The sequence below is a fragment of the Dermacentor silvarum genome, chromosome 7 (genome assembly GCF_013339745.2).
Source record: "Dermacentor silvarum isolate Dsil-2018 chromosome 7, BIME_Dsil_1.4, whole genome shotgun sequence".
Taxonomy (NCBI): Eukaryota; Metazoa; Arthropoda; class Arachnida; order Ixodida; family Ixodidae; genus Dermacentor; species Dermacentor silvarum.
The window spans coordinates 47,581,322-47,606,095 of NC_051160.1; the positions used below are offsets into that span (position 1 = coordinate 47,581,322).

Sequence of the window (24,774 nt, forward strand, 5' to 3'; positions counted from 1 at the left end):
GCCCACGCAACCTGAGTAATTGAGGTCACGTAATACTTCTAACTGACGGGCGCTAAAAACCACGAGATAACGTTTCTCGCCTGGTGGGCACTTGCGACCTTTATATTCAAAGCGTCGTAATCACACAAACTTGCTTGATTATTGCTGTATTTGCCACTGTTCGATTACAGTTATTTTTATCGTCAGCTTATTTTTTTAAACTTTTTTATGCTTCGTGCTGAAGGTTCTTGAGACAGAAGCTCCTACGCCTACCAGGTACACTAGTGTAACATGATGAAAACACAGATATGTAGACGCTTTATGGGCGCTTCTGGTACAGATTATGAGATGACCTACTTCTTGCGCACATATTAAACAGGGCACAATGAAGAAAAGAGTTACGTAACATATAGTGGGGTTTATGAATAATTTAACAGGGTGGGTTATGAATAATGTAAACTGCGGTTTTATAGCAGTTTTGTATGAATGAAGCGTGCAAGATTGTTTATTCATTTATGCCCCGATACATCCAATGAAATAGGTACGCTGACTTTATTCCGTAACGAGTACCATCTGGTTACTCCAACGTGGGCAGTGTTAATGCTTGCTTAAAAGAAGAAATGGCAGTGGCGGTGTCATCTGTGGTTGGAAGTCTAAAGCACACTTTCTTAACGTTCAGTAGCAAATTGGACTTTGTATTCGCAGTGATTCATATGGCCTGTTTTGTGCATAGTAGAGCTAAACAACCAAAATTATGCAAAATATTTATCGGAATCGCAAGTTATACCTTAACTTCGCAATGGCTTTTGATGGGCAACTTCTATGTCACATGACGTGTTGTCAGAGACTCCCTTGAACGAGGCGCAGACGCCGGACCAAATTCCAAAGCCGACTTATGAGCTTCCGAAAATAATCCCACGAAAGCAAGGACAATTAAGAATGGGACCCGTGGTGCGCCAGCGAACGCCGGTTGCTGTCCAAAGACCGAGTCAGAGCCCAGAGTTGTCAAAACCCAACAAAATATATTTTTCACATAAGCCAGTTACACACACACGTGCACATTTAGGCTAGACACAACACAATACAGTTCATATGGGTATTCACAAAACACAGGAAAATAATTCACGACAAGCACTAAGAGTCCAACACGTAAAGCACAAAATGAATAGGAACACTAAGTGTCCAATCGTATTCACCGTGCTGGTCCTGGACTCAGATGATCTCGGCGTAGCTCGGGGCAAATATCGAAGGAACTTCTTCCGGAAATGCAGACGCTCGATGAAGTCGTCGACTAGCTTGCCGGGGAATCCCCTTCTTCCGCAGACGCTCGGTCTTCACGTTACATCACTTGACCGGTTCGGACTGAACTCCACTCCACTGATGATTCTCGCACGGCGGTTATATAGCTTCCACAGGCGTTCTCGAACTTTCCTATTGGAGTCGTGATCTCGTAGCATGGCCTAGGCTTCGGAACCTTCGAGCCTTTTCTCGTACCTTCGACCGCCGCCGTCGGAGCATTGTCGAGGGGAGGGGGGGGGGGTGATGACTCATCCCGTTGGCGCACGCTCACGCTGTAGCAATCGCTTTCTCGACTCGCCGGGTGAGGAGGTGTCTCGGCGCGCGCGTGGGCTCTCTCCCTCTCTGGTTAACGTCGCTTCGTCGATGCTCTTCTAGACGTCTAGGCGCCGTTGTTCGCTTTGCTGTTTGAGGCGTATGCGCTCTCCCCCTCTGTTAAAGTTGCCGCGGGGCCGGCGTGTTCTGTCGCTGGCTTGCGTGACACGCGGCACGCGCTTGGATTACGCGCTCTTTTGTGACACTTGTCTTGTGGAACCAATCAGTTATCAGGGGGCAAAGGAGTGCATGGTGATATGTGGGGCATTCGCTGTCAATCGCCAAGTACGAGCTAAATATCTTGCACAGCAGACACAGAGAATTCACCAAGGTGCCTGTTTCTTACGCTACAGGTCCACCCTGTATTGCACTATCTTCGGGATCAGCCCACGGTTTTTGGCTATGGACATCAATGCGCTGGAAACTAGCCATATACAGCTTCTCTGTAATACACAAAGGAACAAAAGCTTTCTGGATTTTGCCGAGGCAGAACATCCATGTGAAAAGCGCCAACTTGATTTCCACGTTCGCATGTCGTATTGAAAAATTGAATTCGTCGAAATTTTGATGTTTTTGCCTCTAGCGCGACCTACAAAATTTCATCTCAGATTTTTCATCAGCATTATTAGATGTAACGCGAGCAAAAAATGACTGATGCAATGCTTGTTACGCGCAATTACATGGTAGTGTGACGTGTAATTGCTCTGTAGCCCATTTCTAAGCTGGAAGCAGTCCTGCGAATGAAATTATTGAAATAATCTTTGCAGCTTAGTTCACGCGCCTGTTATCGTAAATATGTTCTTCTGTGTTCACTTCACAAAATATACAATGACTCCATTCTGCCGAACCAGTTCACTCTTCCTGCGACGTGTACATTTCACCTCTTTTTCATCATGCACAAAATGTGGGAATCATGTTATGTCTAACGTAAATATGGTCTCGTTCTTTTTCACCCTGGAGCTCACGTGACTAGAATCGCGCTTCCGAATTGGTGGCGTCGACGGTAAGTGCCTTCCGGTTTCGTATTGCTCTAGATATTGCACTACCAGTTGACTGAAACAATTATTTATTCATGTTTTTTTTTACTTGTTAAGAATTTGTTCCTTGTTAGTCACTCCTGTCTTCGTATTATTTTTGCTATTGTTGTAACTACTAGGATATAATAAAACCTGCACGTATTCTATTTCTTTCTACGTATGTACTACTCCCCTCAATAACGCCACTTGCCCTGAGCTGAACAAAAATAAATAAATAAATAAATAAATAAATAAATAAATAAATAAATAAATAAATAAATAAATAAATAAATAAATAAATAAATAAATAAATAAATAACAAAATAGAATAATAGGTACAGTGTATACGTTGGAATCCGAGGTAAGCTACTGTTCCAAATGTAGGGAAACCTGGAAACGGAACAACGCATTGGAGTAGCCTCGGGGTTGTCCACTTTTAAATTTATGCAGATTGTACAACCGCACCATAGTGCAAGACAAAATGCAACTTGACTTTGTGAGTCCTTTTAGTCAGAGTTTTTGGCGAACAGGTTTTAGTAATTCTGTAGCATATTTCCAAGTTCTTTCCCAAAGTGATGAGTCTGTCGTGCAAACAGACGGAAGGCGTCAAGCTTCCTCTTTCGCTAGGGCGTGTCTTCTGCCAGTGTAAAGTCAGCATCAAACAATACAATCTCGCTTGTGCGTATATTCTTTTCCGAGAACAAACCTTGGGCCTTCCGGTAAAGATAACTCCATGCTTTGAATATTACTTCGTAGTTTGGAAACTGTGGTTGCAGTTCCGCTTTGCAAGTAACGCCAAGGTTTTCGTCATGTTCTGAAAGTTTTCGCTGACCATTTGGGATAAAGGAAAAGCATGAAGCAATACCTAATTTTCAAGGCTCTTTTCATGTGTGTGGTAGCGTTGTGAGCTCGCCAAGTCCTGTCCAATCTGTGGAAATCTTATTCCTGGCGCACAGTAGAAAATAAGTTCTTAGCTATGTTGGGTGGCAAGCAGATTCCTCCGAGGCCAGGATCAGTGGTCAGAAAAGATACACTCCCTTTCCAGATAACACTGCTATGTTCCGTAATTTGAGCTTTCTATCTTATTTTTTTGAAGAGCTCGAATATATTGGTGTTATTGTAGGAGAAGGGCTGGTTTTGTGTTCAAATAAAGACAACATTGGGGCACCCTTGCCATTTTTATTGCTCCTTTCACTCTCAACCAGCTTTAGCATTGTTCATTTTTCCTATATACTTCCCATAGCTGCTCGCTAGTATGCATTCGCAAACAGACTAGTATGCGTAGATGCGTTCTTCCCGCCAACGCTGTTATGCAAATGGGACATCTCTAGCAGACGACGCATATATCTTGCGGATTCCTGGCGAGATGGCCGCCCTCCCCTCAACACATTGTCTCGGTTCTGCCTTGCGTAGCGCTCGCCTTTGGTGTACAACTTTATATTTATTTCTGTTCGCAGAAACTCGCATACCTTAAAGGAAGACACATATCTCTCCGCGCATGATCGTGTTCTTCCGCGCATTCCATGGTTCTGACTGCTGCGAAGTCATTTCTGTCGGGAATGGACCTTTTTCCACGCTTCTGAAAACTGGCTGCCTGAACCTTGTGATACCATTTGTGCATCGTGCTCCACATTGTCTTCCACCCTCTTCGAGAATAGGCTAAATCGGAAGAGATACATAACATATGCATACTGGATCAGATGCATGTCGAGCTGCATGGGAGTGATTTATTAATATCTATGCCGTCAGGTCTCCAGAAAGTTAAATCACTTGATAGTTTGTAGGTGCAGGAAGTTGGGGCAATAAGAAAAACAAATGCAAAAGAATGTTGAAATGAGAAGAAAACGAAGCAGAAATCTAACAAATCAAGCGGTATTAAAAGAAAAAAATAAACGAAATGGTGTAACAGAAACCCATGGTGTATATTTCTGGGCTCTAGTTCCTTCCCTCGTTTCTCAAAGCATGTTTTTTTTTTCTTCTCTCAGGTGTGCTCGACATGGGCGTCTGGTTTCCGTTTGTAGACGCAGGTTCCTGCAGGCTAGAATGTTCACCGAATTGAGCGAGGTCAAACTGCACTCAGCAACAACTGCCTCCCTGAAAGGAGCTGAGCAACGCGACGTCAATTCAGTAGTGGGTCATCTACGTTTTTATCATTTTACTGCCGGAGCGCTGTTTTCTCAGTCGACGTATACGTACTCCTTCAACTCGATTTCCACTTCTATACCACATCACTCGCTCTATAGCTCCTCAGCAGGAGAAGAAGCGTAAGTCCGAATGAATTATACATAGCTGTGGTCGACAAACAGCCATGCAAAGCAAAAATGGAGGCACCGTTCGCGTTTTCTTTTTTTTATTCCTCAGTGAAAGTGGTTGCACTTGATCGGTACCTCTTTCATTTGCGGTTCCTTCTTCCCGGTAGGTTGCTGGCAAGTTCTGTATCATGCTCTACTTAGAGATTGCCCTCTCTAACGTTGCGACTACAGTCCTAGGCTGTTATTTTCCTAGAAGGGGATTCACGCAACCAGCCATTTGTTCCACCATCAATACGTGTGCATTTTACGCTCTCTGTAATCACATAGATTATTGTTGATTGTGTTTGCACGTGTTAGACAAGGCATAGTCAACGTTACAACCCCCTAACGCTACCTGCTTTTATTGTTTAGCTGTCAGTCCGGCTACTTCATGAGTATCTTGCTTCCTCATGTTTCAAGGGATTATATCTACTTCGAGAGGCTCCCAGAGGAACTCTTATGGAGACAAACTTTTTCCCCCTTATATTTTAATAGTTCATGGAAATTAGCAGTAAGAAATCACTTCGTAGTTCAGAGCAAGGATTGTCGTTGTTATTACATATTACCCATGCTAATACTTATCTAAGATTTTGTGACATTAGTCCCTACTGTGCAGCTTATGCTTACAAAATAATAGCCTGATGTTCCATGTATTGCACAATGCATGCTAGTCATGTATACACTGTTCATGGTATTTAACTACAAATGGTTGCATGTAGTGCAAGTTAACAAATATTCACGAGTTGAATGGTTGCGATGCTCTCTCTATATATATTTTACTCTCTTACTCTGCATCTCCTGCATGACAGTTGTCAACGTGTCGTTTTTGTATCAAATTTACGAACGCTTTTCCAAAAGACATTTTAGCGTACACAGCTTTAATCATAGCGTTGCAATGGTATAGCACCGTAGAGTGTAGTATAAAATCTCGTACTTATGTACTGTAGACTAAGCTTGTACTGAAAAGTATGTGTGGACGTTCCATCCGTGTTATGTACAAAGGGTTCGGCAGCATATATATATATATATATATATATATATATATATATATATATATCATTACCTATTATTCACATATTCACTTTGAAGGCTCCTATTTGCCTCGCCAACTGTTAAAACTGCCTTGAACTGCGTTTTGTGTTTTGTTTTACCAATCCTTTTGTATTGCTCACGGGTCCAGATCAATATCCGTGCATTCTAGAAATAAGGTGGAGGATGTAGTTAGGAAGATTCTTCTGGGTTTTTCTTGACAGCCTTTACCAAGAAATGCTATGCCATCTTCATTATTTTGCCCGCAATCCTATTTTTATTAATGGCGTAATTTGACATTTGTTATAAAAAATGTTCAGCTGTCTAAATCGCAAATAAGGTAGATCACAGAATTCCGCTGATAAAAAAAGACGGATTGAGAAAATATTCTACACCCGCTTCTTTATTTCTGTGCACATAAAGAGAGTTTGAAAAACATTTGTGCAATGAAAGTGTCCACTGGGAACTTGAAATTCGTACCCAAAGACTTTTATGCCGCTCACGGTATTTTATCAGGAAAAGAATAAAACGGAAAGCGCTTGTGTATTCATGCTACCGCCTTTACTTGCACTGTCGTGGTGATTTATTACTTTTAAGCACAAAAAGCATTATGGTATTCAAAAGGTCATGTTAAAATTAAAACCGTATATTGTTCACCATCCTAATTGTTATTTTATTCTTCATTGAATTAGAATATTCATCAAATGAACTGGTAGTCAGCGAGTTATTCGCCAACTAATATTTTATGTGGCGCTCCTATTGGTTATGAAAATTCTCGAAAATCTCGAATGTAATGCGGAACGGTTCAACCTCGTATACAAAAAGTACACTAAAACATAAAAAAACAGTGACTCCCTCAAGTAAATGCAGTTCATTTGAATAAAATAATCGGAAACATTCGTATCGTGTCTTTCAAAGCTATGTTTGTTATAATGACATAAGTATGGTGTGCGTTTTATAGACTCGTTATCCTGGGTGCTCAGCTACTAATCCTTAAACTTATACATCACGATTTGGTGGGATCACTCATTTCCTCTCGGTCTATGCGCGCACCTATAGAATGCAGCAGGGAAAAAATTAATGTAAATTACCAGTGGCTGTGCCACACGAGGCAGTTGTCATGACCAGTCCCCATTCGGTCACCAAATGTTGAAGATACTTTGTTTTCTGATTAGACACCACGCTGTTGGCAATCTCCAGAGTAGAATCGGCCTTCACCTGAACAAGAGAAGAAAGTTGTTTTGCTGTTTTCGCGTTACCTTGTATGTGGGTTTTTAATTCAACCGCCGAAGTAAGCGGCGCGGCCCATAATGTATTTCTTACTTTTGTTACCATGTTGTTCCCTGGCGCTCTCAACCGTTCTTTTTTTTCCTAACCTGTTTTTCGTGCAGCCGTCTCTGTTAGATGGTCTAATTGAAATTACATAATTTTTTTAAAGCGAAACTTAGCAAGCCCTCTCATCCTTTGTTGACCATGCTTGGTGATGCTTTATTTCCCAATGAGTCAAACAAAGAAAAACAAAACAAGTAAGTATCCGACGGTGTAATCGATCTTCTGGCTCTCAGCATAACAGCCCTATATTCTGATCATTTCACCAGGACCACGTGCGTACTTCCGTTATTCACAATTGCTTCACACGTGAAGACACGTTCGAAGGATTATGGATACGAAAGAATCAAATGACCAATTGAGGGAAAAACGTGGCGTTTGTAGTCAGGACGAGCGGAAAACCGCACCTATGTTACCATCGGCTGCGACGCCACGTCACGCGAGCTCGCCTCCACCGAACAGAGCAGGCAAAAGGGAACAACTGCTGTCGCATTAGCGCGCCAGGTGCTGCGTGAGGGGAGAGGTCATCGCCGCGACACCAATTCACCCTCGCTCGCGCTCTCAGAAGCCTGTGTTATTCGGGCGTTCATTGTCCGTTATAGCAGTCGGGCAAGGTTGCATGACGTCACGGATCGAAGCGCACCGGCCTCGGGCAATCTACGAGGCGTTGGCAAAGCGTCTCAATGCGCTCGCTTTCCCGCGAGGCTTTCATAACTTGAAGGAGTGGTCAGCGGTGTTCATTTCTATATTATTGCTTTCGCATTCGCAGCTCATCAGAAGGGCTTAGGTGTCCTCAGATTTCTGTCTTCGACTGGGAAGCTTTATCTTCTGAGCAACCTGCTTCGGTTTCCTTCATACCTTTACTGTCGAGGAGATTCAAACTGTTTCCCTTATTGTAAAGCAACAATTTCCGAAGGACATAAGCATGAATATAAAGGTCACTAGCGCATTTCACGACCTATAAGCGATCAATTCGAGTAAAACAATGCGCACACGTCTTCACTGCGAAGTGTGATAGATGGCTGAAAAGGAGGCACTTTCCATGGGCGGTGGCACGCTCGCGTCGGTGACAGGTTGATGGAAGAGCGTGCAGATGAGGTCGATCGATTCCTTTCCTCGGCGTACGCCGAGCAGGCTTCCGTTCTGAGACCCTTTCATTCAACCACTCGCGTCATCGACTACCGCGAGCCTTTGTCCAAGGAGCGCGACTCGATGCCAATGGCGGTGGGCTGTTGATGCCCGCAGCAGCGAGTGGGACGCATTTAGTTGGAGATCGAATTAACAAATAAATAAATACCGCTCCTTATTTTTATATGCACTACTTTTAGCACGCTATCAGAATGGTACTGAATATACCATACTCAGTCATGCGCATTCTGCCACCATGTATAAGCAAACTATCTGCACCAGAGGCTAGAACACTCAGCTATACGCCCCATTGCCTTTGAGGTTTGTTTTTGTGTTACACGCAAAAACGTATTCAAATATTCTAGAATATGTGTGGGTTGGTATCTTGCCGGCCACATCTCAATAGATTTCTTTCCCAATTGCGAGCAGGATGCACGGTTTTTGCTGTTGATTTGAATTTTATGGAGAGGTTGATGCCTTTCGTGGCACGAACTATTATTCGTTGAAGGGCAATCAAAAATAAAATAATACAGAGCGCCCAAGAACACTGCACACAATCTAATGCACAATATACATTTTACTCCAGCGTATATACAAAATAACCTAAAATATTGTGCAATAAACCGTCCACAGTTCCGTAAATAAGGGTAATTGTATATAAAAGCCTGAATTATTCTAGAAACTTGTTTTTCAGGCGAGCAAACCAATGGAATTACGCATTGCTATTTACCACAGCAAATAACTAAATAAACCAACCTAAACTTAAGCTGGATTTGTTAATACGTGATCGAGAGTATTGAGATGTTCTAACAATACTCACTAGGACAATCACAAGAATTATTTAATCCTATTATGTTGAAGCATTATTCTATCATACGAGGATATATCTAAAGCCTTATAGCTTTTACAACTATGTAGGCAAGTCACTTGCGGATTCTCCGTTTTTGAATTTATCCGTTTGATTTCGCTCCTCAATTGTTTCATGTCCTTTGTGCTCTTCATATTTGACTTCCGCGAAGGCCAAACTATTTTACTAGCAGCAGCATAAGAACTGCAAAATGTGCAGCCAAGTGCGTGACTCGTTAACATGTGATGCTTTTTTGGACTATTGCGCGCCTCCGGACACTATAAAAATGATTAGATTACATAAACGACGCAACAGATAAAAGCGAAATGGCACGTGTACAATAAAACATTTTCGGTATGCTTCAAGAGACAAATATAACAAGTATAGTATTTTTTTCTAGCTCATGCATTCATTCAGGAGCTGTAATGTGTCGATGTTGATTGATTGACTAATTGATAAATTTCTGATGCTAATGTACAGGCATACGACTTTGGCTGATGCCTTTTTTTGCAGGTTTGATTGTCAGGTAGAAATCACATGAAGAATTAGGGAACTAAAAAAGCTAAATATGTACGCTAATTTTAGCAGCTATAGTCTATGTGAGCTATATAAGCAAGTTCACACACCTTTCTTTGGAAGTAAAACTACGGGTCTGAGTGCTCGCTTTCATCAGTGACGATTCATCATGGACGTAGCTTGAGATTTCTCATTATGAATCACCCACGCTAGCTGCATTAAAGGAACACGCCGCCAGCCTTTCAGCGCCTAAGTCTTGCGAACTCCTCTCTGACCACCGCAACGTGAGTCTCCCAAAATTTTGGAAACAATATTTTTGGCAGAAAAACCGCAGTACAAAGAATGTTCAAACAAGGTTGACATGCGAGAACTTTCATTTTTTTATCTAAACTCATTACGTATGAAGGCTGGATGCCAACGTTGGGACGCCAACACAGTCTTGATTGCTGTCTGGCCTTTCAGGGACATTTGATACCGAGCTCCCTACCACACGCCATTGTCGCGCAAAAGCAAAAAAAGCGAAAAGAAACGGGTGCGGAAGTCTGCCTAGCAGATTTATTGTAAGAACATGCACATAATAACGCATTGTGCAGATGCATTGTCGCATTCTTAGAACTGAGGAGTGATTTTTGCTGAAAAGTGCATTTCCTCGTACTGTACACTAGTTTCCCTATCTCTCCTGTTACGTCATGATAATATTTTATTCTCAGATTGAGTTTTATTATTAAGACTATGTGTAGTATGTTTCATTTGGAAGAACGGGTTTTTATATCTGTATACAGCTCCAGTGCAATGCATTGTTTTACTTCTTGACGGGGGCGTGTGACATCCTATGTGGCGTACGTTTTCCCTCTTATATGAATGTATGTGCTTTCGCTGGAAGTAAGAACAATAACAAGGATGAAATTGACCGTTTGATCGCTCATCACCTCCGTGCGTTTTAAATGAAAGCAATACATGACATGGTCACCGAACCAGATACAGCTAGTTTGTGCTTACTATAGGTTTCTTTTCGCATCAATGCTTCTCTGCACTCGTTCGATTGATTCCTTGGTATGAGCGTGCCAGATGTGATGCTTGTAACGACGAGTTTCTTCCGAGCACCAGTTGAGGGTAAGGCCTACGCAAAGATCGTTTACATTTCATATTTGTAGCATCAGGAAAGGGACTTGGTTTGCTTTTCGTGACAGGGCCGGATATGCAACCGATGTGTAGACAATTGCGTTTGATGTCAACGTTTACCTTCCTATGTAAGCGTTAGTCACTGGGGTACGGGTCAGTTGCAGGCTGCTTGCAATGTCAAATTTGCGCGCAGGTGTGTTAAACAGTCACAAATACAACATAATGGCGACGCCTGCCTTATGCTGGTGACTTACGCAATAGTAAGTTCATCATCATCACCAGCCTATATTGATCTACCATTACCCCTGTCTTGCGCCAGCTGATTACAACTTGCGCCTGCAAATCTACTAACTTCATCACCCCACCTAGTTTTCTGCCGTCCTCGACTTCGCTTCCCTTCTCTTGGTATCCATCCTGTAACTCATTCAAAGCTCAAAAAGAACATTATTCTTCTTTAATAACTAACCAAGTGTATTGGAAGACCCCTGGGCTTCTATGGAGCATATGTGCTTGTATTTTGGATTCCGTAAATGTGCTTCAGAAGGCAAAATGTGCAATTCCTAAACACACGAGAATAATGCTGGAGGCATGGTAAAGTAGTTCTCTAGGACGTGGTGGTGTCACCTGTGAAATACCAAACAAATTAGGGCGGTATCACAGGAAATGATTCTGCCCCCGTGGAATTTCCGAAGTGCTGTTTTCAATGTGAAACATTAAAATAGCAATCCATGGTTAAGCAAAAAAGCATAACCCACCACGATTTGGCACCGGCCGATTGGTCGGAAGCTTCAATAAATTGTCTGCATTACAAGTGTTTGCTGACAGACAATGTAGAGGCAGTTAGTGCACGTTTCTTCTTAGTATTCAGGTGATATATCACATCATAAGACCTGTACACGTATAATTTAGGCCTTATAGGAAACTCTGCAGTAAACAGAACCCTTCATAATATAGCGCACAGCAACTGTAAAAGTATATGTGTATGCTAGAAATGAAATCTAGTCTATGACGTTAAACAAGCAGGCATTGAGAAACTGCTATCGCAACATGCTCCTTCTTGAATCGCATCTTACGTCATCTTGTGTGCCTCCTATTTTGCATATGCGTGAATCTGCTGGTGTTAGGGCCCGCTAAGCTTACCTACAATCGTTAGTGGTCAATAAATATGTCACTTCTTAGGTACTGAATATACCGGGCCTTCTTTGCTACCTCATTGCATGTCTGTGCTAGTTCTTGCTTATATGACCACGAATGCAGCCCGGCCGGCCCAACAGCAGTCTTACCTCTTTGCCTGGCACTTGGCTTAAATAACCATCTCGTTTTCCAGCAGTCGTAAATTATGCTTGATCAAAATAGATGACTCCTTTGCCCCATCAAAAATTCTAACCACCTACTTACGCTGCCGGATGCCAAATCCTTTGTCACGCTGAACGAAATTTCGCAAGCGTTAATGCTCCCACACCGCGCCGAAAAACTTCGACAGATGTTTAGGGAAACCCTCACTGGGGGAAGTCAATAGCGAGCATCCGTGGCAGTGTTAATCTCGTCCTCAGGAGCAGTGAGTTGGTTATCGATGGAGCCACTAGAGAGGATATACATGGCGGGGAAATGGTAGACCACAGGATGCGCCCTCTGAGAGTGAAATGAGTTTTCTAGGGAAGATGCAGTTTCGAAAAAAATAAGAAAAAAGAAAACATTCGACCGATTGATGAAGTTTGAACCCCATGATAATCACGCTTGATGTCTTTTGGAGAAACTGGGAAGTTTTCACCAGATGGCGCAATTTTGTGCGGCACGAGGTACAAAGGTGAGTTTTGCGTAAAAAAACGGAGGATAATGATAATGAGTATATTTGCGTAATATTTCAAGCTATTTATTTAATGTGTACTTCTTGCAAACTGCGTGAATTCAACAAGTTTTTAAAATAAATTCTTGGGTTTTACGGGCCAAAATCAATATCTGATAATGTGGCATGCCGTAGGCGCCTCCGAATTAGTTGTGATCGCCTGCGGTTCTTTAACGCACACCAAAGTGTAAGAGCACGAGCATTTTTTGCTTTCTATCCACCCCTTCCTTGTTGCCACTTCGTAAAGCAACGAATTGTCGGTGGTTCTGGGAGAAGCAACACAAAACCTTAGTGAAGAATTTTCATCCTGCCTGGCCACACAAACTGCGTTTCAATTATTTCGTCAAACCACTCACTAGACTGCGGTGCGAGTTTATTCGATGGAAACTTGGCTCCATGAATGCGGCACAGAGAAAACAATGCCGCATGGGTCCCCGTTCGAAAGGATTGCTAAGGTTCAGAACCACACCAACGGACTCGCAACATTCAGAATGTTGCCTTATTTGTAAACATCGTTGGCGTGCAGAGTTTTGAAGACACCGCGCTTGCGCGCGCAGTGAAGAACGTTTACACACTCCTAATTCTGTCCCACCTAAGTGGCTAGCGCACGAGCTCATGTAATGACTATATGCTATACGTATATTCCTAACATATTCCACAATATTTCTACCAAGTAGGTGAAACATTTTAAGTAGGAAACTACAGACCATTCTGCTTGTTGGTTTTTCTCGCTATGGCAGAGGAAGGTTGTCTCTCGCAACCTCGTTGGCCCTTTTCGAAGTTCGGCCGCTATCGGAGCAGACAAGCCCGCTGTACAGGCGTATACGGCGGTCCCAACTGGAAGTCGGTAAATGCGCTGTTGAAGCTTATAACGTTTGTTTGTATTCATTGCACCGAGAAGTGCATCTGCATAACAGAGAGCTGAGCAAGCTGGATATAGTGCAAGAACGTCTCTTTTCCATTACCACGTGACCACCATCTGTGCCGTGACCTCATGAGACGTGCAACTTCTTGGAAACAAAACTGGAACTAGTTGTAAAAACGACTTCATTGGAAACTATTTAAGGCGCTCTCCGGATTTACTGCATATTGTTCAGGGTTCCGGTTTCGAGGACTTTCATGTAAGAGAAAAATATGAAAACTCATAAAGGTCAAGTTAATACTCCTTCAGAATTTTTCGAAGCCTGTTTAAACCGTCAGTGATTCTAATCAGCCGCAACGGAATATTGCAAGAATTTCAGCCAACTTTTAGCACGATCACCTCAATAACTACAATAAGCATGCCTGACTTACGCGATGATTCCTTAGAAGCAATTAAAGCAAAATTGTGTGCTGTACTGCGCTACGCCATGCGAAGCTGTTCATAAAAATTGAAATATTCTAAGCTTGCAAGGCATTTCACAAAACAAATGCAATATTAGTAGTTCAGGTTGTAAACCCGACCTCCAATTCAACAAAAACATTTTTTCGTTCCTTGAAGAGACGTTTTAACAAAAATAATAAAGTTTTGTTTACCAGCGCAAGTACATCATAACAACAAAAGTTTAATCCATGTTTTGACGAACAAGCCCAATCACACACCCATCTTTACCAAGGAAGTATTAGGGACATGTTCCTTTTTATGGAAATTGAAAAAACAGGCGTTTCCCAATACATTGTAGTCAACGGGCTGCAAAGTGATTTGAAGGTTGTTTCTTTCACGGCAGGCATACAGGAATATTTGCAGTGTTACATGTGATTAAAGTAGATTAAGATATTTGGAAGAGAACAAAACGTTCGCAACACAAAAACAAAAATGCAGCAGATCCAGCGCACACGAACACACATGTACACGCACTCACAAAAACACAAACAAACACACACGTGTTCCGCTGTGATTGGTTGGTCTATTTGGCAAGTGAACAGACAGGCCCACGTTCACGAAACCCGGCGAGGTCCACAAAACAAAGCTGCGCTTAAAAAAGAAACGACGTAATAGAGTTTAACAGAAGGTATACTGGAGATTGCCATCAAAGTCGAGGTTTGTCAACTTACTGCCGATAGCACACCATGAAGCAGCGGCGGCAGCTTCCCTTAAGCTTCACTTGGTCGCTGCCGGTGCAGATATTTTTCGCTGTCGAAGTGACCGCCTCCCTTTCGAAGCCTAATGATTGTCGGCGACCATCAAGAATCTTCGTTATGAGCTGCTTACTCCCGCCGGGAGGCTACCCGCTGAAAGATACAATCAGTTCCACGCCAAACGCAGTGATGTGGATTAGTTTTTCTCGAAGCCGCGAATAAGTATGCGAAAAACCATATCGTAGAAATACGAAATGAAAAATAATCGAGACTGATTGACTGAAGAAGTGAACATAGAATAATAATTTGGGCGTTTTGCAGCATCGTTTGATGGCATCTTGGCCGTTTAAAGCAATAGTATGCTCAGTACCTCTTTCAAGAACTCAAACATGCAAGAGCGCCTATTAAAAAACAACCTTTACTACTACAAGGGTAATCTCTCCAATTCGTACAGAGCCTGCTTTCTCCCATCACACATGCACCGGCTAATGTTAACTACAAATGGCTTTCGTAAAATAGTATACGTCCGAGAATGAAGGCTGTAGTCCAAAGAAAACGAAGGATACGCTGTCGCGTTGAGGAGCGAACTATATGTAATGGGGATAGCAACGGTTCACTTGCATTTAAAGCACTTGACAACGCTTTCGTGCACTTTACACCGTGTCGACATCATGGGCGCTATAACGTAAAATGATTCCAAGTTGGTTTGATTCCAAACTCCTGACGTCAAAATGACGCCGCAGAACATGCGTATGGGGGCGGGACACGACGACGTTTTTCAAATAGGCCAATCAGCAGCCTCCATCTTTGCCGGAAGCACGCTTTGCTTGTTTTTTACTCCTAAAGGGGCCGTATAGCAAGTTCATGTTAGATGTAAACGCCTAATAAATAGATCATTGTTTTTCGCTGACATTAAAACTGTTTTGTAATGTTTTGACGCGCAAGTGGTAGACGCGTGTTGCCAATTATTAGCAAGTATTCGCATTTTTCGAGCCGTAGTCACACACGCGTCGATTCCGCATCCGAGCCAGTCCGAGCCATTTTGCTGCGCACAGGTAAGATGGCGGTACGTAGAAGCAGCTGATCAGTGCGTGTCCCGCATTTAGTGTACCTTTGCACGTAACACTGCACGATTAGATGAGTCTCGGCCTCCGTGGTGTGCTTTCGCCCAAGAAGAATTTCGGAAGCTGTGAACATCATGGAAACCGTGAAAGCGAAGCGCAAGGTGAGTAAACAACATCGACCTCTTGTGCCTAATGCCTAGACAGTCGCATCTGAACATCTGCGGTGGTCGCGGGATGCTCACATTTGCTTTTATTCGCACAGGATAGCCAAGAATCGATGAAGGTTGGAAAGCAGCACGATGTACTGCAGCAGATACTGGTAAGCAAACTTTTTCATTTCACAACGATCTGAACTGTCTGTCTCCGGGTGTGGGTGAAGTGCGCAGTGATAAAGCCCCCCTACATGTTGGAAGTGGACTTAACCGGGGAAAACGATCTGTTATTTTGTTTGTTTGTGAAGTTTATTACGTTTCAGAAAAATAGTGATTATGTTGTGATAATGTTACAAAACATTGAGTAAGTGTAACCACTATTTTTTAACGGCATGGTGAAATGATATGTGAAACGATACGACTTGTTGCTTGTATTAATTTGCTGCGTTCCGGCGAAAATTAAAAGTACGAAAAAATGGCAGCACCTCCAGGACCCCGCGTATCGGCAGCTCAAACCACTCTGCTTGTTGAGTTTATGGAGCAGCACCCGTACTTGGCGAGAGGCGCCACAAGCCTCTCGCCAAGTATGAGTGCTGCGCATAAAAAAGCGTTGTGGAATGAGCTGACGGCCGCGCTCAACGCGCTAGGGCCGGCTGTAAAAACAGCCCGGCGCTGGCGCCAGTATTGGGCGCGAATTGTGCACGACTTAAAAAAACTTGCCGCACAAGTTGGGTCGGAGAGGAGGTGAGCCTGCAGCTTTCAACATACTTTGGAACGTAAGCTCACTGTGTTCATGTTTTTGCAGGAAAACAGGAGGAGGCAGGTTGGGCGGGCTGGAGGGCCGTGTGTTGGACGTCTTGAGCCGCACCGGCCCAGGCTACGCGCCGGTCGATTTTTTTCCTGATGACGCCGAGGTGCGTAGTGTTTTGTGTTGCTATGTGGACCGGTTTGGGGAAGTTGCACTGTTCAGAGCTGATGAATGTTTTACTGCTTTCTGTTTATGTCTGTTTTCTTGCAATTAAGAACACATGCCAGCACATGATATCCATACTTTGCAGAAATGAAAATCTGGCCCCCCCTAGAATAACATAAGAAACCAATGCTGTTCAGAAATGTCCTGTGATTGATTATATGGTTCGTTACTCCGTGAAGCATGTGTAGTCACGAGTAATTCAGTTGATGTATCAAGCATATTCTGTACAGAGTGAATAAATTTGAATAGACTTGGCAAACAGTTCATGTTACTGAAGCAACACTAACAGTATTAAAATCATATTCATCAGGCGCAATGCTCACATAGTGTGTCTACTATGCTTTGTTATTGCAGCAGGCAAGCTCCAGCGAGGAAGAGGCCGCTGCCGCCCATGTGCCTCTCCCGACGGCCCCACCCCAAGTATCCGTGGGCACAGAGCCGGGGACGAGCGGCACTGCACGTAAGGCACTTTAACGGCAATTGAAATGCGAAGCCTTCAGAAGAAAGCACTGCCTGTTGTGAACTTTTAAACAGAAAAAAATTTATTTCACATAGTCACCTACAAAGAAACACAGCTAGTCCCTGCCATAATCTGACTGTGCAAGACGAAACTATATTCTGTTTGACTAATCATACCACTTGTAATGCAGCTTCTGTAGCGTTCAAGTTGTCGTGTAGAAATTAATATTGGTGCAGCATATTGTAGTGCTGTGGTGTCGCTTTATTTATTTATCCAACTGTAAGGTTTATATTGCCTACAGCTTGTTGCCGGGAATAGTTTCCTATGTTTCTACCTATGAACCAGTGAATGTTCAACATAGAAGGGCACAACAAATTTGTTATCCTCTTTGCCCATTTAATTTTTAAGGACCACCACCTCGGCAGCAGCCCCAAAGACCACCTCGGCTGCAGCCCCTAAGACCACCTCGGCAGCAGCAGCTGCTAGAGGATGCGGCCTGCAGGGCAGCAGAGGAATGCGCGAGGCAGAGGCAGCTGGCGGAGGCTGCAAACGTGGAGGCTGTCGCCTTCCACCAGATGCTTCTTGAGCAACACAGACAGGTACGTACAACTCGCCCAGGTTGCAATTTTTTTAAGAGGGCATCTGTATTCACTGGGCTGAAGTGTTCATTGGTTTGTTTACTTATGTATCCTCTGTGAGATGCTTTCTCATTCTGTTACTTCGCAAATTACAAAGCATTTCCGTGGTTGCATGTACCGGCACAGCATGCTCATCTTTTGCAGGTAAATTCAGCTTATCACCGACATTGCTTTCTTAGTGACAAAGGTGGCTTGGTAGCATTTTCTGTCTTTGAACATGCTTATAACATAACAGATCATATACAGTTTGCACTTCAACTTCTCACGTCATATGCATACGTTCTCACTGCCCTCTAGAGTAATCGTGCTGAAAGTGTAACCCTTGCAAACACTGATGAAACGAACAATTTAATTTCGTTTCCTCTAGCTGCAGTAAGTGCATTTTTTTCGCAGCATCATCAACAACTGGTGGAGGAGCAGAGGGCCTCTCGCGTGGTGCAGCAGCAGTTGGTGGTGGAGACGAGGGGTTTGCGGGAGGCGACTGCCCTCGTCGCAGCCACCTTACGCCAGCTCGTCGCTGCCCTCGCCCGTGGCCTCCGCGAGCCGCCTCAGCCGTAGTTATATATATGTTGTTCATTATGTCATTTGTTTATTATTTAATGTTTCATAATGCATAATTTATTGCAAGTTTTTTCTTATGTTTAGTTCCACTTGCTGAGCAAGTTTGTCTCAGTGAGTGAACTGTATGTCTAATGTTTCATCTTTTTGGTTAGGTGTGTGCTTTCGTTTTGTTGTTTATGAGCTATTTATGTATTCATTGCTTTTCAAGGAACATGTTGACTAAGTAGTCACTTTTATTTTAGCCACAACAGTGTTTCACACACAAATGCTGTGATAACAGGTATTGAAATCCACTGTTATGATTTTCACACTATATTTATGTTGTTTCCAATCTTATTTGCCCTATGGAACCCACAAGTGGCCATATTATTTATTTTAGCAACACGTGCGTGTTACTTGCAATAGTTATTGTGATATATCAGGTTTCCATATCGGTGATAGCAATGCAATCTAGTCCCCATTGATGTTGACAATTTTTTATACACCCAATGTAGCCATTATTTTACTACATTCACTGCCAGGCTGTTCTTGTTGGCCTTGTTATATGTCAGATTATCGAAGTGCACGGTATTTTTTCACGTTTGTCATTCCTTAAAGGCGCCGGACTGCACTTTCACACGGGTGGCCCTATTGTGGCAGTATTTATTGCATATAGCATATATTTTGTGCTACAAACATGGATGCATAACAGGCAAGTCTTGCAACACCTTTTTGTGCTATGAAGTTGCTAGGTGAACGCAAATGATCGTGGATGAGCCCAAAGAAAAACAGTATCAATGACAGACATTTATGTGATTTAATGTGTGCCAGCAGCCTTTCACAATGTATTAGATCCCATTTAGTGGAAACCGTACTGTCACTTTGGCACCGTGAAATCGTACCCTGTGTACATTGATTTGTATCATGATGACTGTTATTCACTTCGAATAAAACATGACACTGAAGATGTGTTGAAATTGTTTGTTTACTGTAGGGATATGAAGGAACGAGTTTCAAGAACATCACTGGCACTTGATATCACTTTTTACAAATATATGTACAGTTTACAAATGAATGTACATCCAAGGGAGCATCATGTGCTTGACATGCCAGGCGATCTGTGTCAGCATGACTTGGCCTGTTGAAAAAGGAACTGTGCGGAAGCTGTGTGGCAAAGCTGTGTGGGGCCTGCAAGGTGTGCAAGAACAGTACATATGATGGAGCGAAAAGTGTGCTTTGCTGCGGCCCAAGCAGGAAGCGAGGAGACGAAGTCCAATATCCTCCCATGCACAGTGCAGACGGCGGTGACAGTGGCGGTGATGCCAGTAGATAAATGCATCAAGACGACAGTAGCAACAGCAGCAACAGCAATTCAACTAGCAAACTTCTGCTGCCCAGAGAAGTGGCTACGACATTCTGCTAATGACCACAACGTTGTCTATCCACAGCTACTAAGTAGTGTCACAGTGGAATGATGCAATAATCTCCAGTTGTGACAGCTCATTGGTACACGCTATGTGAAAGCAATGGTGGTAATTTAGCAGATGCTATAAAAAAACACCACGCTATCCACTCATGCCAATACGCCTTCACGTTGGTTCCTTCTCTTTATTAGGCATATGTGCCTGACACTGCAGGCACGTTTACTGCTGCTGTCGGTGCTGCTGCCGACGCAGCCGCCTTCGCACCCTTCGCAGGTAGTGCTGGTGCTGCTGTCGTGTGGTTCCGAATAATGTAATTACATTGTCACGGGCAGCACATCCTTTCAGGTACATTATGCGTGCTGCCCTCACTCGGGGAACTACAAGTGGGAGGGGGCCACCGTTTGCATCGTCACTGCTGCTGTTGCTGCTGTCATCATCATCAACCTCATCAAACGCACTGTCACCTTCATCAAGACACAAATTGTGCAACACTGCACACGCTGCAACGATGTTTGCTGCGCGGTCTGGTTCATAGTGGAGGGCACGGTACCTCTGAAGGCAGCGGAAGCGGCTCTTCAGAAGTCCAATGCAGCGTTCCACTACGGACCGCATGGAAGCGTGTGCAGTGTTGTACCTGCCTTCTGCAGTGTGAGTGGGAGGATGGCCTGGGACCGGAGTCAGGAGCCATGGTTCCAGGGGGTAGCCGCTGTCACCTGCACGAGCATAAAAATGGTATCAAATCAAATGCGCATGGTTGAGCTAGTGAAGCATAAGTCATGTTACATACACCTACTACACAGAGGCTGTAATAAAATAATGTACAGGCTGAGCACTTGATGCTGCTGTGATCAGCACAGATAACAATAGCTGGTGGTAAATAGTAAACTTCATATTATTAGCATCCAGCAAGGTGGCTGTTTGGCCGAGTTGTCTGTATTCTCGAATTAATGTCAGTGTAAAAAATAATGGGGCAAGACAAACGTTGTTTCGTAATGTACACTAATTAACATTAGCTTGCAATACAGCAGTTAAATGTCATTTTGCTGCAAGCAGATACTCAAAAAAATTTACCAGCCCGCCTATGTAACCTATACTTAACACGCCACTATAATATAAACGGTTAGGGCTTCCAACATATACTCTTACGGCGGGAGTACACTTTATTGTCTGCTGCTAGGCAACTGTATGAATTTTCCCCTCTGCTCACCGAGGAGGTGCTCGCCGGCCTTGGCAATGTGTCCCTCCTGGAAACGACGACGCAACCACGTCGTTCTCCATATGTGTGCGTCGTGATCCGACCCCGGTCGCAGAGCGTCGACGGCCAGAATCCGCATGCCTGCGTCGCAAATCTGACGAAAGCGTGCACAGCATCAGCCACGCGTTGCTATGAAAGGCAAATTAGACAAACATGACGATACTTACGAACATGCTGTTAAGGGCATAGAAGCCTTTGCGGCACATGTATGCCGCCTTGTTGTCGCCCTTCGGTGCGATGATGGCAATAAGGCTGCCGTCCACGCAGCCGATGACGCCGGGAATGCCGCCGCGTCGAAGGAACCCTTCTTTCACGGCCGCCTTTTCCTCCGACGTCCTCGGGAAGTGGACCCACTTGTTCCGAGTCCCGGCGTGGACGATTGCCTCCGCCACGCGTCGCACGCACTTGCTGACCGCAGGCTGCGTCACGCCAATCGTCTCCTCGCTCCCAACGGACCCCTGAAAGCTGCCCGTCGCGAAGAAACGCAACGCGCACAACACTTGTCGCTCCACCGACAGCGCTGTTGATCGCACGCCTCCGAGCTCCTCCGCCACTTCGTCGCACAGCCACCGCACAGTTTCCTTCCTCAGACGAAAGTGCTGCCGAAACACGTCGTCTGGCATGTCAAACGCGTCCTCGGCCTCCCTCCTTCCGCGCCTCCGCCCGAGCTGACGAGCCGCCGCCGCCAGCAGCAGCAAGAACGCCGCCATTTTTGATTCCAAACGGAACGGGTCACTCGCCGGTGATTCCGCGATGTTTCCTGTTTTGATCGGCATAATTTAGCATAAGTAGTGCGTAAACGTCACTATGACGTGTCAGTTTTTGCGGTTTCGTGACGTCGCTTGACGCACCGGCGAGGTGGGCGCGGCCTCGGAAATATGAGCCAATCAGCGAGCGGCGCTCGTTGATTTGGAATCAAAACAGGTTGGAATCATTTTACGTTATAGCGCCCCATATTTCAATCTGTAGACACTGCGCAATCACTGGCAGTCCAGTTGACCACGGTGTCTCAGGTGTATTTCTCATCACTCCCGGAATCACGCTGTATTCACAAGAAAACCTTCCTTCTTATTGGCGCACACTACGGTTGGATGTTCGCAAAGTCAGGCTCGGACCCTCCACAAAGCATGAACAAATCCAAACTTCCCTGTAACAGTCCACACGTCCATCTAGCTGCGTAAATAACGCTCACAATACATTATCTTTATTTCTATAAATTATATTTTTTTCGCTACGCTGTCGTCTCCCGTTTCTCAGGCCTCGGTTGGTAACATTCTATTACTTCACATCTAGATAAATAATCTCGGAAATAACGCCGACTACTTTTTGGCGTAAGTATGCTACGATTGCATGACTTGCGGTGTAATAAGGTCCTCATCACACCACCAGAGGCTGTACAGGTCATTTAACCATTACTGTGCTTCGTGCGAAATATTGAAAGTTGGCATTTTTTTCCTAAGACAGCCATGGCTTTCATTAAAAGCTCATCGAAATCGTATGTTGTTCATTCAGTACCTTTTGCTTCAACATATTTTTTAAATATAACACCTCTGTTGTACTTTCAAATAATATTATGATCAAGGCACGTAGATGTGATAATTGGTAAAGCATTTATAATATATGCAGCGCACGCGTATTCTACTGCCCCTAAAGGTACGAAGTTAGTGTTGTATAAAACGCTGAACAGATAATTGAGTGCATATCTCTTATTTCGGGAATTTTTGATAAACTTATTTTTAATGTTGAATCAGTGCAGGAAAAAAAAGCTATGCGATTTATATGGCAACATATACGATCGCAACTGTAACCCTCTGCTGCTCTTGGTTCCTCAAGCTTCACACAATGTGTGTCCGTTGCGATGTGAAATAAGTTCTTGCACACTATCATAATTTTTTTCTCTCTATTACCAAGGCACACGTAACTGTCATTAGTCAAAGGAACGTTTACCAGAAAAAAAGCCAAGTGTTTGAGCGGAAACCTTTTTACCCGCACAATATTATATTTATACATAATTTTTATTTTTAAAAAATTAGCCTTCGTACATCTTTACCTGGTACAGTCTGCTCTCTTCTTTTAAACACGTTATTTCTTCACGTACTGCTACTATGTCATGCTCAAATATCTATGGTGTTTGTTAAACATTCTTTTTTTATATTTGTCGTTGTATCATTGTTTGCATATTCTTAGACTATCTAAATCCTGCTATAGTCCATGTTGAACATATCTATTATAACTGTGCTCCGGCCGTTTTATGCTCTTAACATGAATGGCTGAATGCAGTTGATAAGAGACCGGCCTTGCAATAGAACAGTTGGCAGAGAAAATTTGTCTTCTAAAAAAATGAAGGTCTCTTTCTAAGCCAGTTCAAAAGTACTTTGCTAACCCCCACTGTGCAAGTCGTTTCTCACTACTGGAATAGCTTATTCTGGCCAGCGGTATGTTGGAATAAATACTAAATAATTAAAGGAGAAACGCTATTGGGGTGCCCCTAAGGTATCACCATACGTTGAAATAGCGATTATTAGCTTCGCGAGAGCTTTCATGGACCGGAACCACACAGAAAACGTGGTCCTGGTCATTTGCACATATCTGTCTGTTTCCAGTGGGAAAAAAAGTTACACAAGTAAATGTTACAACTTGCTGTGCAAGTTCATTAACTATTACTGAAGGAGCCAAAATGATGTACGACTTAAGTTCTTGCGCCACCAAAAAAAAAAAGTTGATAAGCACAAACGGTGTGTGGTATTTCAAGGAGGATTACAGTTGACAGCGCAATAAGGTGCGCATTTCATCTTAAGAACATGCATTCAGTGGAGTGTTCGAGTTTGCTTTTCGGATTGTATACGGATGCTTTCGGGTGGTTTTTGAATGTGCTGAATCAAACGCAATTCCGTCATACCAGCTCACCAAATGAGTTCTTGGCCTTGCACACAAAGCGGAATAGATAATGTGCTGACGTTTTGCTGCGACAAAGCACCTTTTTGTTTTATTGGTTACAACTTAGTGCACGTCGGGGTGGAGGTTGCTTAAGGGGGAGATTTTCTGCCGATGACACCATAACGTCCACTATTATCATCACTTATGTCGCCATCGCCGTCTGGAAAGCATGAAGACAGGCTATCCATATACGGATGTAGCAGCTACCTCCGGATGTCCCGTATAGTTGTGGGGATTCGTGGCATCGTAGGCAAGAATGCTTGAGTAATTTAGGTTCCTGCACTTCGAAGTGGCACAAACAAGCACGGTTCTGAGGAGATTTCTCCTACTTACATCAGGACAATGATTAGCACCGTGTGTGTTCCTGTTATTTTGCGTTGTGCGGTTATCGTGCTATCTATCGGCGAGTATACTGTACCAAGTCACCAAATATTCAACTTTACGCAGCAACGTCCTAAAATCACAGTAAGCATCAGGAACGACGAAGTAAGGTTTACTAAAACGTTCAGCTTGCTAGCTCATGCCAGTTTCTCGTAGCAATTTGTTACACTGTTTCCGA

At 43.6% G+C, this 24,774-nt stretch overlaps 2 protein-coding genes across 2 annotated transcripts; one reads left to right on the forward strand and one right to left on the reverse strand.

The window, feature by feature from the left end:
- Positions 1–15,593: 15,593 nt before the first annotated feature.
- Positions 15,594–19,961, forward strand: LOC119458008 (uncharacterized). Its single transcript, XM_049670612.1, has 5 exons — positions 15,594–16,155; positions 16,794–16,902; positions 17,316–17,421; positions 17,830–18,020; positions 18,453–19,961. Exons 1-5 carry the CDS (start codon positions 16,136–16,138, stop codon positions 18,615–18,617), a joined length of 591 nt encoding a protein of 196 aa, XP_049526569.1. The 5' UTR covers positions 15,594–16,135; the 3' UTR covers positions 18,618–19,961.
- Positions 19,962–20,015: 54 nt separating this feature from the next.
- On the reverse strand, positions 20,016–22,204 carry LOC119458007 (putative nuclease HARBI1). The gene is made up of 3 exons (XM_037719794.2): positions 21,446–22,204; positions 21,231–21,372; positions 20,016–20,736 (listed from the first exon to the last, which is right to left on the reverse strand). Exons 1-3 carry the CDS (start codon positions 22,052–22,054, stop codon positions 20,243–20,245), a joined length of 1,245 nt encoding a protein of 414 aa, XP_037575722.1. The 5' UTR covers positions 22,055–22,204; the 3' UTR covers positions 20,016–20,242.
- Positions 22,205–24,774: the final 2,570 nt, after the last annotated feature.

Excerpts from the sequence above, each read along its gene's own strand:
- LOC119458008 (XM_049670612.1), top strand. The coding sequence starts at position 16,136 with ATGTACTGCAGCAGATACTG. Across the intron at positions 17,422-17,829 it reads GGGGACGAGCGGCACTGCAC|GACCACCACCTCGGCAGCAG; the intron begins GTAAGGCACTTT and ends TTAATTTTTAAG. Across the intron at positions 18,021-18,452 it reads TTCTTGAGCAACACAGACAG|CATCATCAACAACTGGTGGA; the intron begins GTACGTACAACT and ends TTTTTTTCGCAG.
- LOC119458007 (XM_037719794.2), bottom strand. The coding sequence starts at position 22,054 with ATGCCGATCAAAACAGGAAACATCGCGGAATCACCGGCGAGTGACCCG. Across the intron at positions 21,373-21,445 it reads ATGCCCTTAACAGCATGTTC|ATTTGCGACGCAGGCATGCG; the intron begins GTAAGTATCGTC and ends CGCTTTCGTCAG. Across the intron at positions 20,737-21,230 it reads GGCCGGCGAGCACCTCCTCG|GTGACAGCGGCTACCCCCTG; the intron begins GTGAGCAGAGGG and ends ATGCTCGTGCAG.